The sequence below is a fragment of the Dendrobates tinctorius genome, unplaced genomic scaffold (assembly GCF_039654945.1).
Source record: "Dendrobates tinctorius isolate UK_male_01 unplaced genomic scaffold, ASM3965494v1 ptg000098l, whole genome shotgun sequence".
In the NCBI taxonomy this organism is placed as follows: Eukaryota; Metazoa; Chordata; class Amphibia; order Anura; family Dendrobatidae; genus Dendrobates; species Dendrobates tinctorius.
In genome coordinates, this window is record NW_027361766.1 from 20,057,643 (window position 1) to 20,072,008 (window position 14,366).

Consider the following 14,366-nt stretch of genomic DNA (forward strand, 5'->3'; position numbering starts at 1 on the left):
CATTTTTTTTACCATGTTCACTAAATGCTAAAACTGACCTGCCATTATAATTCTCCAGGTCATTACAAGTTCCTAGACAACAAACATGTTTAGGTTCTTTTTTAGTTAAGTGGTGAAAAAAATGCAATGTTTGTTAAAAGAAAAAAAATGACTCCATTTTCCGATGGAGCGTCTCCGTTTTTTGTGATCTGGTGCTGGATGAGAGCTTATTTTTTGCGTGCCAAGCTGGCGTTTTTATTGATACCATTTTCGTGTGGTTGCGATCTTTTGATCGTCCTTTATTGCATTTTATTGCAATGTAGAGGCGACCAAATAACTAGAAGCTGCATTACTTCAATCTCCTCTGCTACATACAGGCGATGATCAGATAGCCTGTATGTAGAAGAAATGCTCACTTGGTATGAGCGCCGACCAACGACCTGTTTGGACGCCAAATCCCACAATCTAGGGTGCCAACCTCCGCTGCTAGGCAGGATCAGTGAGTCCATTTTTTTTATGATATAGAATCTGAGAGGGCATCACTGACCCGACACAATATTTATCCCTATCTGTGATAGGTCATCATTGAAAGTATGGTGAATCTGTTATAAGCATTCATATTGATATCTGTATTACTAAACAAAACTGTCAGGATCAGAATCTTTTAATGATTTTGTCTGCAATTGAATATTAATAAATAACTGTAGATACAAACTCACTATACACAGGGATTTATTGGGTGTATTTTAGTTTTTTTTTAAATAACTTCACACTTTTTATAGGGAATTATGTACTCGTGATGATATCTTACCCTTAGATTATGATGTAAATATATGTCTTCGTAATCTCGTCTATACATTGCAGATGCTTTCTGTGTGCAAATTGACCATCGGTGCAGATTTTTACATGTGCAGCAGGTCAGGTTTACAGATTTCACCCTTTACAATGGAAAGAATGTATATAGTACAAACAGGACTGGACCTCACTCATTACTGAAACGCCATTTACACTGTTATGTTCTGCAGAGTCATCAGATTCCAGTGGCTTCTGGCACAGTTGGGCCTTGTGTCTCAGGAGCCCATGTTCTGAGACTGCAGTATAGCGGAGAATGTCGCCTGTGGAGATCACAGCCAAGTGATGCAGTGTGGAGAAAGCAGCCAAGGAGACCAATATCCACAGCTTCATGGCATCACTCCCTGATGGAAGTCATCAAAACTATCATTTGTATGTGATTGACCTTTAGGCTGGGGAACATTACAACTGATAATTACAAGGTTAGAAGCTGCAGTTGTCAGGGACACGACGGACATCCTGAGGAGACTGGATGGTCTATCATTGGATTCTGATGTTACTTGTAACGGCTGACGTCGAGTCATTATATACAACTATTTGTCATGAGGATGGGCTTGAGGCTGCTGCTTTCTTTTTGTAGGCCAGTAACTTGGATGCAAATTTGAGGGAGCTGGTGTTGGACTTGTTGTGGTTCATACTGACACATAATTTCTTTACGTTCCAGGACCGCTACTACCTCCAGAGACGTGGTACAGCTATGGGGGCGGCGTGTGCGCCTTCTTATGCAAATTTGTTTCTTGGGTATTGGGAGAGAGAGATCTTCCCTGATGGCGCACACGCCTCCTCCCAGATCCTGGGGTGGTATCGGTTCATTGACGATATACTGTTTATTTGGCAGGGTACTGTGGATGAACTGGATGCCTTTATGTCAGGTTTGAACCGCAACAGTCGCAATATCAAGTTAACTTACACTTATAGTAAGGAGACCATCTCTTTCCTTGATATTGAAATCAGGGTACAAACCAATGGTCAACTGCATACTGACGTATATCATAAGCAGACATCAGTTAATGCACTACTGCATGCCTCCTCTGCTCATTTGAACTCACTATTAAGGCCATCCCCATGGGGCAATTTCTCCGTGTTAGACGGATTTGTACTACTAGTGATCTTTATGAAAAACAGGCTGTGGACCTTGGGCAAAGATTCAGGGATCGGGTTACAGTGAAAGGAATATTAAAGAAGGTTATTTGATGGCTAAGAGAGCCACTAGAAAGGATCTTTTGACATATCAAAAGAAACCCCAGAAAGAGGTGGGGATACGGTATTTCTTGACATTTAACAGACAGTGGGATGTAATGCGGACCATTTTGAGGCGTCAATGGTCCATACTTTTGACTGATCCAATTCTATCAAAACACCTTTCTAAAGGCCCATTAATGACTGCTCATCGCAGCAAAAATCTTAAAGATATCCTATGTAGGAGCCATTATGTGGGAGGTACGAAACAGATGCTATCTACTGGAGGGCAAAGAACGGGTTTCTTCCCATGTGGTGACTGCTTGGCGTGTAGGAATCATGTGAGAGCAAGCAGTTTCTTGTCGTCTAATGGCCAGAGAGAGTTTCAAATTAGGCATTATATCACGTGTAGGACAATGAATGTGGTTTACTATCCCCAATGTACCAGTAAGCTCATTGATATAGGTCTTACCTCCAGGGAGTTACGTGTTAGAACACGCGAACACGTGAGGGATATCTTGGCAGCACGAGAAATAGACGACTTGAACAGTTTGAAGACAATCCCACGCCACTTTAAGGCGAAACATAATTGTAATCCCAAGGAATTGAGGATTTGGGGGGATCGATTGTATTCATCTGGGGATTCGTGGTGGCGATGTGAAGCGTGCATTGGCACGTAGTGAGTGCCAATGGATTTCAACCCTTGATACAATGACGCCAGCTGGTTTGAATGAACAACTTAGTTTTGTTCCTTTTCTTTAAACCATTTGGCATCGTTCTTGGTTTTGTTTTATGTTATATTTTTTCTTGTTTTTTGTGTTTGTGTGTATTATTGTTTTTATTATATTTTGTCTTTTTTAGTATTATCCTTTTTACTGTACATATTAAAGATTTCTGCTGGAATCATCATACTGGCAATTCAAGAAAAGTGAACATCGGACTGCACAAAAAATGTTATTGTTGTATGTGGTCACTATTATCATATCACCATCTATGTTTATTATTTATTTTCCATATTCTAATATATACGTATATACATTGGTTTGCACAAAAAATGTCATTGTTGCATGTGGTCACCTTTATTTTCCCACGGTTATTCATTCTCCATATTGAATATACATGCATTGTCACTTTATTGGTATTTCACTATTTTATCACTATATATTATTGCATCTTGTGCCTTAGATTTATTATATGGCAAATATATTTATTATTCTCTATGCTGATACACCCTTTACAGTGTCCATGTTCGCAATCGCGTTTGCCAGTATATGTTCTTTATGCGATCCGTTAGGGCAAGTTTTAATGGTTTATCAGTGTTGGTCCCACAGTTAAAATGGTGGTCCGGGTATTTCCTGTACCGGAAGTGACGAGTGCGCATGTCTTGTGTGTTCACGTTGCTGGAGCGTCGCATCGGGCGCTCTTTGATGACGTGGCGGGCCTGTGACGTCAGCGGGGTTTTCCCCGAGACCCGCTCCGTCTTTGAGTGCCTGGTGCGTCGCAACTTCCGGGGCACGGGAGCAACACACGCTCCAGTAATTAAGTCACAGGTTGGCGCCACGCTCTGTTAGGTATTTAAAGCAGTATGGACACACTTTGGACACGGCCCCCTGAGGAAGCCAACGCAAAACGCGCGTTGGTGCTGCATGTTCCGGGACTCTGGGAAGGGGGACTATGGGTAAGAGTGGCTTTGTCAGTATTTTTTGAGATTTTCGTGCACTTTTTTTGGTTACTAATTTTTTGCTCTCAGCGGCTACACATAGCCATTAGGATATTTCTACAACTATCCAGCACTGGTATTTTTTGACCCGGGTGCCTATTAAAATGTGATCTTATTCTGCACTTTATTATTTGTTTATTAACTGAGCGCATTGATATATATATTGTTGCACTGATTATGATGATTGACTTGTATTAGCCCTGCTACTTTCCCACCTCTTTATATATTTATAATGCCAGACCCGGTGTTACATATTTACTTGTTTGTCTCTCCCCTCTATTCATGAACTTTACTATTTCTGACATTATTTTGTATTGTACTTTATAAATAAAAATTTTGTATATTTTTATATATTTAGGGGGTATACTCTGTGTTTCTTGTTATCATACTATTTAATGAGTGTTCCTATTGAAAGACATGTTTGTCCTGGTCCCAGTAAAATTGAATCCTGAGGATCTTATGTGATGCAGACACAATGTATTTCGTTCTAATTTGTCTCCGACTTGTGATAGTTGCAATAATTGTAAGCCAGCCACAATATTATCCCACAACTCCGTCCTCCATGCGGTGAAACCTTGATTAAAAGATAGTTAACTTCTGGCTCAGCTGTAAGTGGGCTTCCTATAGTATGCTGTATATTGCCAATACCTTAATATAAAGCAGATCTGTAACCAGAACACAATGCAAACTATAAGAATTATTAAATAGATCTCCTACACCTGATGAGGCAATTGTGCTTACTTTAAAAAATCCATGGCAGAATGCCTGCATAATTCTTTGTGAACGTTTGGTGCTCGCATGTTATTTGGGCAGTGATTAGTTTTGTCCGAGCATGCATCGGTCCCAATATCTTGGAAGTGAGCTTGACATTTACAGATTGTAGACCAATATTGGTTACTTTGCCTACATCAGACCACACTCTGTGCTACTTGTCAATCAGTGGACCAGGAATATCTGTTCTGTTCCCACATAAGGCGAATGGAGGTGTAGTTGAGTGGGGCTGGGAATGATTCCTACCTTCCGTTTCCCCGATGCAGAGCAGACAGGACCATTGTTGATGTTTTGCTGTTTATGCGTCCGGAGAGATGATACACACCAGATATTGTGAAGTCCAGACTTGTTTAATGGAAATCTGGACATACAGCGTATGCTTGGTAATGCAGTACTTCTCCAGAAATGCAGGTGTAACAACCCAGGTGGTACAGCAAGATGTATGCAGCAAGATGATTCAGCAAATTGTGTGTGGTCAAAAAACTAATGCCTTCCACAGCCTGGTAAGAGTGTCTCTCCCGGGTGAAAAAGAAACTAGTAATGGCAACCGGCAGGAAGAGAAGGAGTCACCTGACCTGGAAGTGGGAGGCATGTACTAGAATTAATTAGCTGCCGTCTGCTATACAGAAAAGGACAGCAGGTGGCAGCAGACCAAATGCAAAACTGAATACAAAGAAAGGTAACTTAACACAATTATATAAGCATACAATCATAACCTTAGATGGAACAGCACAATATCTGCCAGCCAAACCAGAGTGCGGCTCCAAGTTATTAAAGCTGTAAAAGCTCCAAAATTGGATCAACAGTTGAAATTGTGATGTTTGTGCTATTTTTTATGCTTTTACATTCTGATCTGTGTGTTAAATTCTTTGTATCTGTAATAATGTAATGTTTCTCTCCCCCTCAGGTTGTACAGGAACCTCTGGAAAAAGCTGGGGAAGGTCGCACAGGCATCGCTATCCGCCTGTCCAGCAATCAATACACAGATAAAATCACCATGATCCAGAACAAAAAAGTTGTAGAACAGGGACACATCAGCAGCTTTTGCAGATGATGAGGGAGGGACACATCAGCAGCTCAGACCCTCATGAGGACACGCGAGTGAACATTGCAGATTCAGATGGTTCTACTGTGAATCCAGAGACCATTAAGGGGCCAGCGCTAAGGACATTACACCGGGCTGGATCTCTCACTCTTTGTTCCTTCTGACGATAACCAAACGTAAAATGAAAAAAAATGAATGTTATGTTGTGTAAGAAATGGTTACGTCAAGTTCTATACAGTATATGTTTGGAGGAAGCAAAGACGCTGGTATAGAGATAGATGATGAGAGCTCTAATAGTGATGTTGGAGCTGTTTTCTGTATGCAAAATGTTTAATCCCTTAACGACCGCCGATACGCATTAAAACAGCCGTCGTTAAGGGGCCTTATTCCCTCATCGCCGATTTAAGATCGCAATCGGAATTAAGTAAATAACACCACCCCTCAGGCAACAGCTGTACATGATATCTGACACCCTGCAGTATCGGCCCCGGACGCTTCTGGAACCGATCGAGGCCGAGTAACCCTGTCAATTAAGTGGGTTGAAGAATCCCATTTGACCGGATCAACCACCCACGATCATAATCGGGGGGCGCATTGTACCCTGAGATCATCTGATGATCCCAGAGTACAGTGGCCTATAAGATACTGCTATAATCAGAGACTAAAGGGGGTTTTACACTAAGCGATATCGCTAGCAATATCGCTAAAACGTCACTGGTTTTGTGACGTTATAGCGATATTGCTAGCGATATCGCTATGTGTGATACTTACCAGCGACCGGCTCCCCCGCTGTCCATTGCTGATCGCGCGAGAATGTCCGGCTCCATTTCTCGTTGGGCGCTTCCTGCTGAGACTTCCTGCTGTGACGACGAGCGACGCGTGGAGGCGGGCGGGAGGACGCCAGGATCGCTGTGTGTGAATGGTAAGTATCGTGCGCTGCGTCGCTGTGAGATCTTTCTGTATGAAAGCTCACTAGCGATCATTTAGCGATGCACCAGCGATCCTGACCGGGTCGGATCGCTGGTTGGATCGCTAAATGTAAAGGGGCCTTAACAGGCTGAAGCAATGAGTCACTGACAGGTCTCCGACAGTGCAGTACATGGGAACTGCAATGCACAAGATCAGAGATGAAAGTAAAGCGTATACAGTGGGTATGGAAAATATTCAGACCTCTTTAAATTTTTTCACTCTTTGTTGCAAGTTCATTTTTTTCTCATTAATGTACACTCTGCACCCCATCTTGACGGAAAAAGCAAATGTAGAAATTTTTGCAAATTTATTTAAAGAAAAAACAAAATATCACATGGTCATAAGTATTCAGACCCTTTGCTCAGACGCTCATATTTAAGTCACATGCTGTCCATTTCCTTGTGATCCTCGAGAAGGTTCTACTCCTTCATTGGCGTCCAGCTGTGTTTAATTAAACCGATAGGACTTGATTTGTAAAGGCACAGACCTGTCTATATAAGACCTAACAGCTCACAGTGCATGTCAGACCGAATGAGAATCATGTGGTCAAAGGAACTGGCCAAGGAGCTCAGAGACAGAATTCTGGCAAGGCTGATGCTCTGCCCAGGATACAGAATCAGAGTTGGAAGGGACCTCCTGGGCCATCTGGTCCAACCCCCTGCTCAAAGCAGGATTCACTAAATCATCCAAGACAGATGTCTGTCCAGCCTCTGTTTGAAGACTTCTATTGAAGGAGAGCTCACACCTCTCGTGGCAGCCTGTTCCACTCATTGATCACTGTCAAAAAGTTTTTTCTAGTATCTAATCTGTGTCTCCTCCCATTCAGTTTCATCCCATTGCTTCTAATTTTTCCTTGTGCAAATGTGAATAAAGATGATCCTTCTACAATGTGACAGCCCTTGAGATGTTTGTAGACAGCTATTAGTCTCCTCTCAGTCTTCTCTTTTGCAAGCTAAACATTCCCATTTTTACTGAAACTGGACCTCAGGAGAGGTCTAGCATGGACTGTACCATTCTACGTCCAAATTTTTTTTTGGGTATACTGGACTTCAAAGAATTTTAAACGATAATTAAAGATGGATACCAAACTGAAGTTTTTTTATTAACCCCTTCACAACCCATGACGCCTACGTAGGCGTCACGACAAGTCGTGCCCAAACGACCCATGATGCCCCCCGTAGGCGTCATGCTTTAAATAGTGTTCCTGCGGGTCGGGTGACCGGGTCACCGAAATGTCACCCGACCCGCAGATACAGGACAACATGCAGTTAAGCCCGGGGGGGTGGCTTTGCACCCACGTGGTTAGGATCGCTCTGATTGGCTGTTAAAAGTGAAGCAGCCAATCAGAGCGATAGTAATATTTCATCAATGATAAAAGCATCGGACATGGCTGGAGACACTAACATGACCCCACTCCCACACGGCTGGTGGGGGCGATGGGCCCCCACCACGGACTGACGGCAGCGATGGGCCACTGCCATCACACTCTACTCCCCCTCCCTCCTGTTCCCCCCCCACCCTCCCTGGTACCTCCTATCTCCCGCTCTGCCTCCCGATGTCCCGCCATCCCTCCTGCAAGTGCGCCGCCATCTTGGAAAATGGCAGGCACATGCGCAGTGCGCCCGCCGGAATATGCCGGCCGGCAGATTCATTTATTTTGATCACTGTGAAACTATCACAGTGATCAAAATAAAAAAAAAAAAAATAAAATAAAAAGTAAATCACCGCCCCCCTTATCACCCCCATAGGCAGGCACATGTAATAAAATAAAGAAAATATTTTTCTTTTTCAATTAGGGCTAGGGTTGGAATTAGGGTTAGGAATAGGTCTAGGGGTGGGTTGGGATTAGGGAAAGGCTTGTGGTTAGGGGTGTATTGGGGTTAGGGGTGTGTTTAGGGTTATTAGGGTTGGGGTTAGGGGTGTGTTGGGTTAGGATTGGAGCTAGAATTGAGGGGTTTCCACTGTTTAGGCACATCAGGGGTCTCCAAACGCAACATGGAGCCACCATTTATTCCAGCCAGTTTTGCGTTCAAAAAGTCAAACAGTGCTCCATCCATTCCGAGCCCGACGTGTGCCCAAACAGTGGTTTACCCCCACATATGGGGTATCAGCGTACTCAGGAAAAATTGCACAACAACTTTGGTGGTCTAATTTCTCCTGTTACCGTTGGGAAAATAAAAAATTGGGGGCTAAAAAATTTGTGGAAAAAAAATGATTTTTTATTTTCACGCCTGGGCGTTATAAAATTCTGGGAAGCACTTGGGGGTTCAAAGTGCTCACCACACATCTAGATAAGTTCTTTGGGCGGTCTAGTTTCCAAAATTGGGTTACTTGTGGGGAATTTCCACTATTTAGGCACATCAGGGGCTCTGCAAACATAACATGACACCGACAGACCATTCCATCAAGTCGGCATTTCAAAACGTCACTACTTCCCTTCCGAGCCCCGACGTGTGCACAAACAGTGGTTTACCCCCACATATGGGGTACCATCGTACTCGACACAACAACTTTTGGGGTCGAATTTATCCTGTTACCCTTGTTAAAATAAAATATTGTGGGCTAAATAATCATTTTTTGAGGAAAAAAAAGTGATTTTTTTATTTTCATGGCTCTGCCTTATAACTGCTGTGAAGCACTTAGGGGTTCAAAATGCTCACCACACATCTAGATAAGTTCCTTGGGGGGGTCTAGTTTCCAGAATGAGGTCACTTGTGGGGGGTTTCTACTGTTTAGGTACATCAGGAGCTCTGCAAACGTAATATGATGCCCACAGACCATTCCTGTTGTGAGCTCATTTTCGGGTTTGCCTCTGGCTTCTAGTGAAGGTTATGGAGCTGGCTTTTGACAGAGGAGTAGTGAGTTCTCTATCAGGACTCCCTCGCTTGGTGAAGGGAGGTAATGAAGCTGATCTAAATGGCAGAGACCGGCCACCTGAGGAAGAGGACTGTGATTGGACATCAGGTATTTCTGATTGGATTTAAGGCAGCCGACTCCCTAGTTTCTTGCTGGTGATTTCTCCTGACTGTGGCTTCTGGTTTCCAGTTTGGTTCCTGCCTTCTTAAAGCTGAGTTCTCTCTATTGTTCATATGAGTTTTCGTCTGGTTTACTTAGTTTTTATGTTCAGCCAGCCCTGGCTGGAACTGGGCTGAATCCCCATTTGGTTCCTCTGATCAGTTGATCTCTTTTGCTCTGTCTTCAGAATATACCTGAGTGCTGATATAGGAAATTGAAGTCTAGCGACTTCAGGGCCTTTTTCTATCAGACGTGTTGGACATTTTTTGGCAGGGTTTTTTTGCATGAATGCAGACAGCAGCTTTTCTTTCCTGTCCTTTCTAGCTAGTGAGGGCCCCATCGTTTGCTCAGCCTATCTTTCTATCTGTGTTTGTGTTTTCATCTTGTTTCACCAACAATACATGTTGGGGGCTGTCTATTGCTTGAGGTCTGCTCTGGGGCAGTTTAGATTTTCCCTTTCTTTCGGCTTAGGCTAGTTTCACACTAGCGTTTATGAGCGCAGCGACGGCCTGCGCACGGCCGCCGCTAAGCCCCGCGCCCCCGCCGGTAGCTCCGCGCATCACAGGGGGCGCAGGCCGTGCGCAGTATGCGTTTGGCGGCGCATGCGCCTTTTTGACGGTGCGCCGACTCAACCAAACTGCAGCAGGTTGCGTTTGGCGCAGGTCGGCGCACCGTCAAAAGGACGCATGCGCCTCCAAACGCATACTGCGCACGGCCTGCGCCCCCTGTGATAAAGATAGGAGACGCATGGCGCATGCAGCGTCATGCGCTGGTGGGCGGAGCTACCGGCGGAGGCGCGACAGGGGGCGGGGCTTAGCGGCGGCCGTGCGCAGGCCGTCTCTGCGCTCATAAACGCTAGTGTGAAACTAGCCTTATTTAGTTCTCCGGCCGTGACGAGGCGTCTAGGACCACCGTAGGCACGCTCCACTGCTAGTTGTTGTGGATAGGATCAGGGGGTCTGCAATCTGCTAGTTACCAACCTCTCCGGTTTTCTGGGCTTAGCTTGCTTTTTGTGCAAAAATTTTCTCTCATTTGTGCATGTCACGTGTGTTTTTAAACTTTTTTTTTTTCCTTGCTTAGCATGGTTTGGGAGACCCCACCCCTCTCTTGTGTGACGTGCACATAAGAGCTGTCTCAGACCACAAGCCCATACTAGGGAGCGGACTGTCTGAATCCTGTTCATATTAGACACTGTTCACATGTTCAGGTTTTTAATACATTAGATAGGGACTGCTTCATTAGGGGTTACCTTGACGTGGTGGAGCAGCTTGGTGTACATTTTTTTGCGCAAAAAAAGTATCGACTAAATACCCTGTATTTGTTATCCAGCACTTGCTGATTACTGCCATTTTTTTATTGCAGAGTATTTTTGCAAATCTGTCATTCTGTGTTTTCTTGTTGTATCTCAGTTAGTGGGTGGTGTGAGCATTGTCTGATCGACGTGTTCACATTTGTGCATGTCACGTGTGTTTTTAATCTACTATATAAAATGGTACATCAATATTATATGGCTGCAAAACACCTTTAAATGTTCAATTATCCCTCCTCATGTATTTGTTGAGCATACCATTCCAAATTGCTAGAAATCCCCTTGCATTTTTAAGGGGGATGTGGAAGAAAAGTGTCAATGCACCCTAACTGAGCACGGTACCCGCAAGCTCATGGGTAGTGGCTACTCTCCAGTCCATGATTACTTCTGTACCAATACTGTATTGCAAAACAGTAGAATTGGAAACACAATGCATTCGCAAGGCACGGTTTATTATTTTAACTTTTAATAAAATATTAATAAACTGACTTTGGAGACCAATAAACTTCTTAAAACTAGGAGCCCATATTAGCCATATTATACACGTTGGATTACCTCTGGGGGAAGTATGTAACAATGCGAAAGAGCAATACAAGTACAGTACATTAAGGGACAGTACACTATGGTTACTGTTCATGGCTGATAGTGTTTCATTACTACGTAAACAGATGCACTACACACAGAAAACATTAGCATGTCTATGGTACTGATCCTTGGTGCACAGTGAAATGCTTAAAACCAATGTGGGGGAAAGACTCATTGGAAAGTACTTGTATTATATGTATCAGTAAAAAAATAATAATTTAGGGTGGCATGTCAAAGCTCATCCGTGTATGAATTGTGTATCAATTCCCTATTGATCAAAATATTTGCTTGCTGTCTAGGAATTAAAACATGACCTGTTCACATCCAGAGGTTAGGTGATGGCGGATTTCCATTATTTGCCTGTAGATCTTAAACTTTGTAGAATCAAAGCAGAATGTGGCATAAAACTCTTATAACGATTAGGGTTGTTTTAAGTTTGCTTTTTTTCTTTTAAATAATTATATAAATTTTAGTGGATAACTAGTTGGAGGAGATACCGGTCCCTCCCTCAAAAACTTAATTAAAATGAAAAATATATGGATAAATATTAAAAAACAAAACACGAGTGCATCTAAAAATGTGCAGCACCTATAACACAAACCATGTAGAAAACGTAATGAAGAATATCAAATTCAGGTTTTCCGGTCAAATGTGTAGTATGGGCCAATGCACAGCGATAGTGGAGGAGTGGCTTACAAACTGGCAGAAAGTAGTCTTTAAGGAGGAACGTTGGATAGTCCTTCAAAGGGAACATCTCAGGTACAAGTCAATAGTGTTCGTTTTTAGTAATGGATTTGGTAATATTAAATCGGGAAGGCCACACAATGATTTTCCATGGAAGGTATAAGAATCAAATCTCTATAAAAACACGCTCAGGAGATGTAACAGCTTTCAAGCACCCACCGTAAACAGAAGCAACAATCTATGAACAAGAACCCCTTCATATTGTAGCTTGACTGGTATTGCAAGTTTGCCCAAGAGCCACCAGTTCTGCGCTGGAGTCAATAGGGTTAAGAAAGTGACTACTACAACTGTGCAAATGGAGCAGCTCATCCTATAGCTTCATTCTACTGTGAGAGCATGCACAGGGCAAGGAACACCAGATCATACAAGGAGTCTTCACCTTCCTGCTGTACAGGGAGTCAATAGGCAGCATCTAAACATCCACACGTGCTACAGGTGCTGTGTCTTCAGGTTGAGTCTTCAAGGTTTTTGCTAGATTCCTGGTTGCGGCAAAGTCTGTCCTTGATACCCTGCAACATAGGCTGAACAATACCCAGAAGAGGCCTTTGAGAGGGGTCTCCATTCCAACATGCCTCCATTAACTTCCAACACTCATCATCAAAGACGGGAAGCCTCTCAGGACGGGCACCTGTGGATGGAGAATAAGGGTGATACCTTTAGCCTACAATATCATCTCACCATGTACATACACAAAAAGGAGTCTGGCTAGGCCTTATGCATACTACACAGTGGTGATATTTTTCAAGCCATTTACCTCTTTTGACATTATTCCATAGATGATCTTTATTTGCACATCTTTCAAAGGCTTCTGGAAGTTTCACTGACCCCGAGCAAATATACCAAAACAGGATCCCAAATGCATATACATCCACTGAATTGTCGTACTTTCCTAGTCGAGAAAAAGAACAAGGCATTAAAATCAACATATAGTAATCAAGATATTCTGCTTTTCCATGGTGCTTTCCCCTTTGCTGAATGTGAATTTTTTTAAATTGGTTTGTATTTTTTCAACTATAAAATTAATAAAAACATAGGAAAAGCAACCCCAGTAACCCGCTTTCCAACCCCAATCCATGGAGACATGATCAAAGCATGTTGTGCGACAGAACTTTCCAGCTTCCTAAAAAAACCCTAGGCAGCACCTAAAAAAGAAGCCATGCCCGATTCGTCAGTCCAGAGTGCCCACAGATTCTCAAAATGTAGTTAAATTTAAAAAAAGAGAAAGTTATCTTTAATCAAAATTTTTCGAGAATAACAGTCATAAAAGCACAAATGTAACACAGTAGAACAATTGTAACAACCAACAGAGAAATACATCAAAGATTGATATACAGAGCACAAAGAACTACTTGAACTTTTAAAAAAACATGAATCCTATCATAACCAAATGTGCATTGTAGTTCCAGATGAACCATTTTGTAATAACACAAAATAAATAAACTAAAAGAATAAAGGGGTTTGGGGGGGTAGTCAGAAAAGAAGTCAGATATTCAGAGGCTCCAAATTCCTTCTAGTAAAACAAAAGTTTTGTAGAAGCGCTCATATGAATTACTAACTGTAGAGGTGAGTTCCTCCATCAGCATTATCTCATTCATTTTAGAAAAAAAAACAAAAAACAAAAAAAAAAAAAAAACAACACACAAAACAAACAGGAGACTGTTGGGGTGGATGACTTTTTCCAAAGCACAGGGATGCATGCACATACAGTTACAATTACGAGGAATGCTGCAGTGATTGAGAAGGTGGAGAGCTGGGTTCAAGTCGGATTTCAGGTCAGTAATCGTAAATAGCACTCATTGCACTTTTTCACGGGAAGGAGTAAAACGTTTACAAGACCAGAATATACAGTTGTGCTCAAAAGATTATATATCTAGACAGAATTTTTGCTTTCTTGGCATTTTTTTGCCAAAGAATTTGAATACCAAATTTTTTTCTCCACTAATGGTTAGTGGTTGATTGAAGCCATTTATTGTCAAACTACTCTCTTTAAAATCAAAATGACAACCCAAAACATCCAAATGACCCTGATTAAAAATGTTACATACCCTGGTGATTTTGGCCTTATAACATCCACAGAAGTTGACACAAATGGGTTTGACTGGCTACTAAAGGTAACATCCTCACCTGTGTCCTGTTAGCTTTTATGCACACACACTGATTACAAGCAGAGTGAGTTTCTGGGATCCAGACAGGCTCTT

General features: G+C 42.5%; 1 protein-coding gene across 1 annotated transcript in view; it reads right to left on the reverse strand.

The window, feature by feature from the left end:
• Nucleotides 1-11,270: 11,270 nt before the first annotated feature.
• DSTYK (dual serine/threonine and tyrosine protein kinase) overlaps nt 11,271-14,366 on the reverse strand; it is a 92,870-nt gene continuing 89,774 nt past the window's right edge. The window contains exons 12-13 of the mRNA XM_073587196.1: nt 12,923-13,057; nt 11,271-12,796 (exon numbers count right to left, since the gene is read on the reverse strand). Coding sequence (XP_073443297.1) covers nt 12,615-12,796; nt 12,923-13,057 — 317 coding nt within the window. The 3' untranslated portion in view covers nt 11,271-12,614. The remainder of the gene's footprint in view (nt 12,797-12,922; nt 13,058-14,366) is intronic.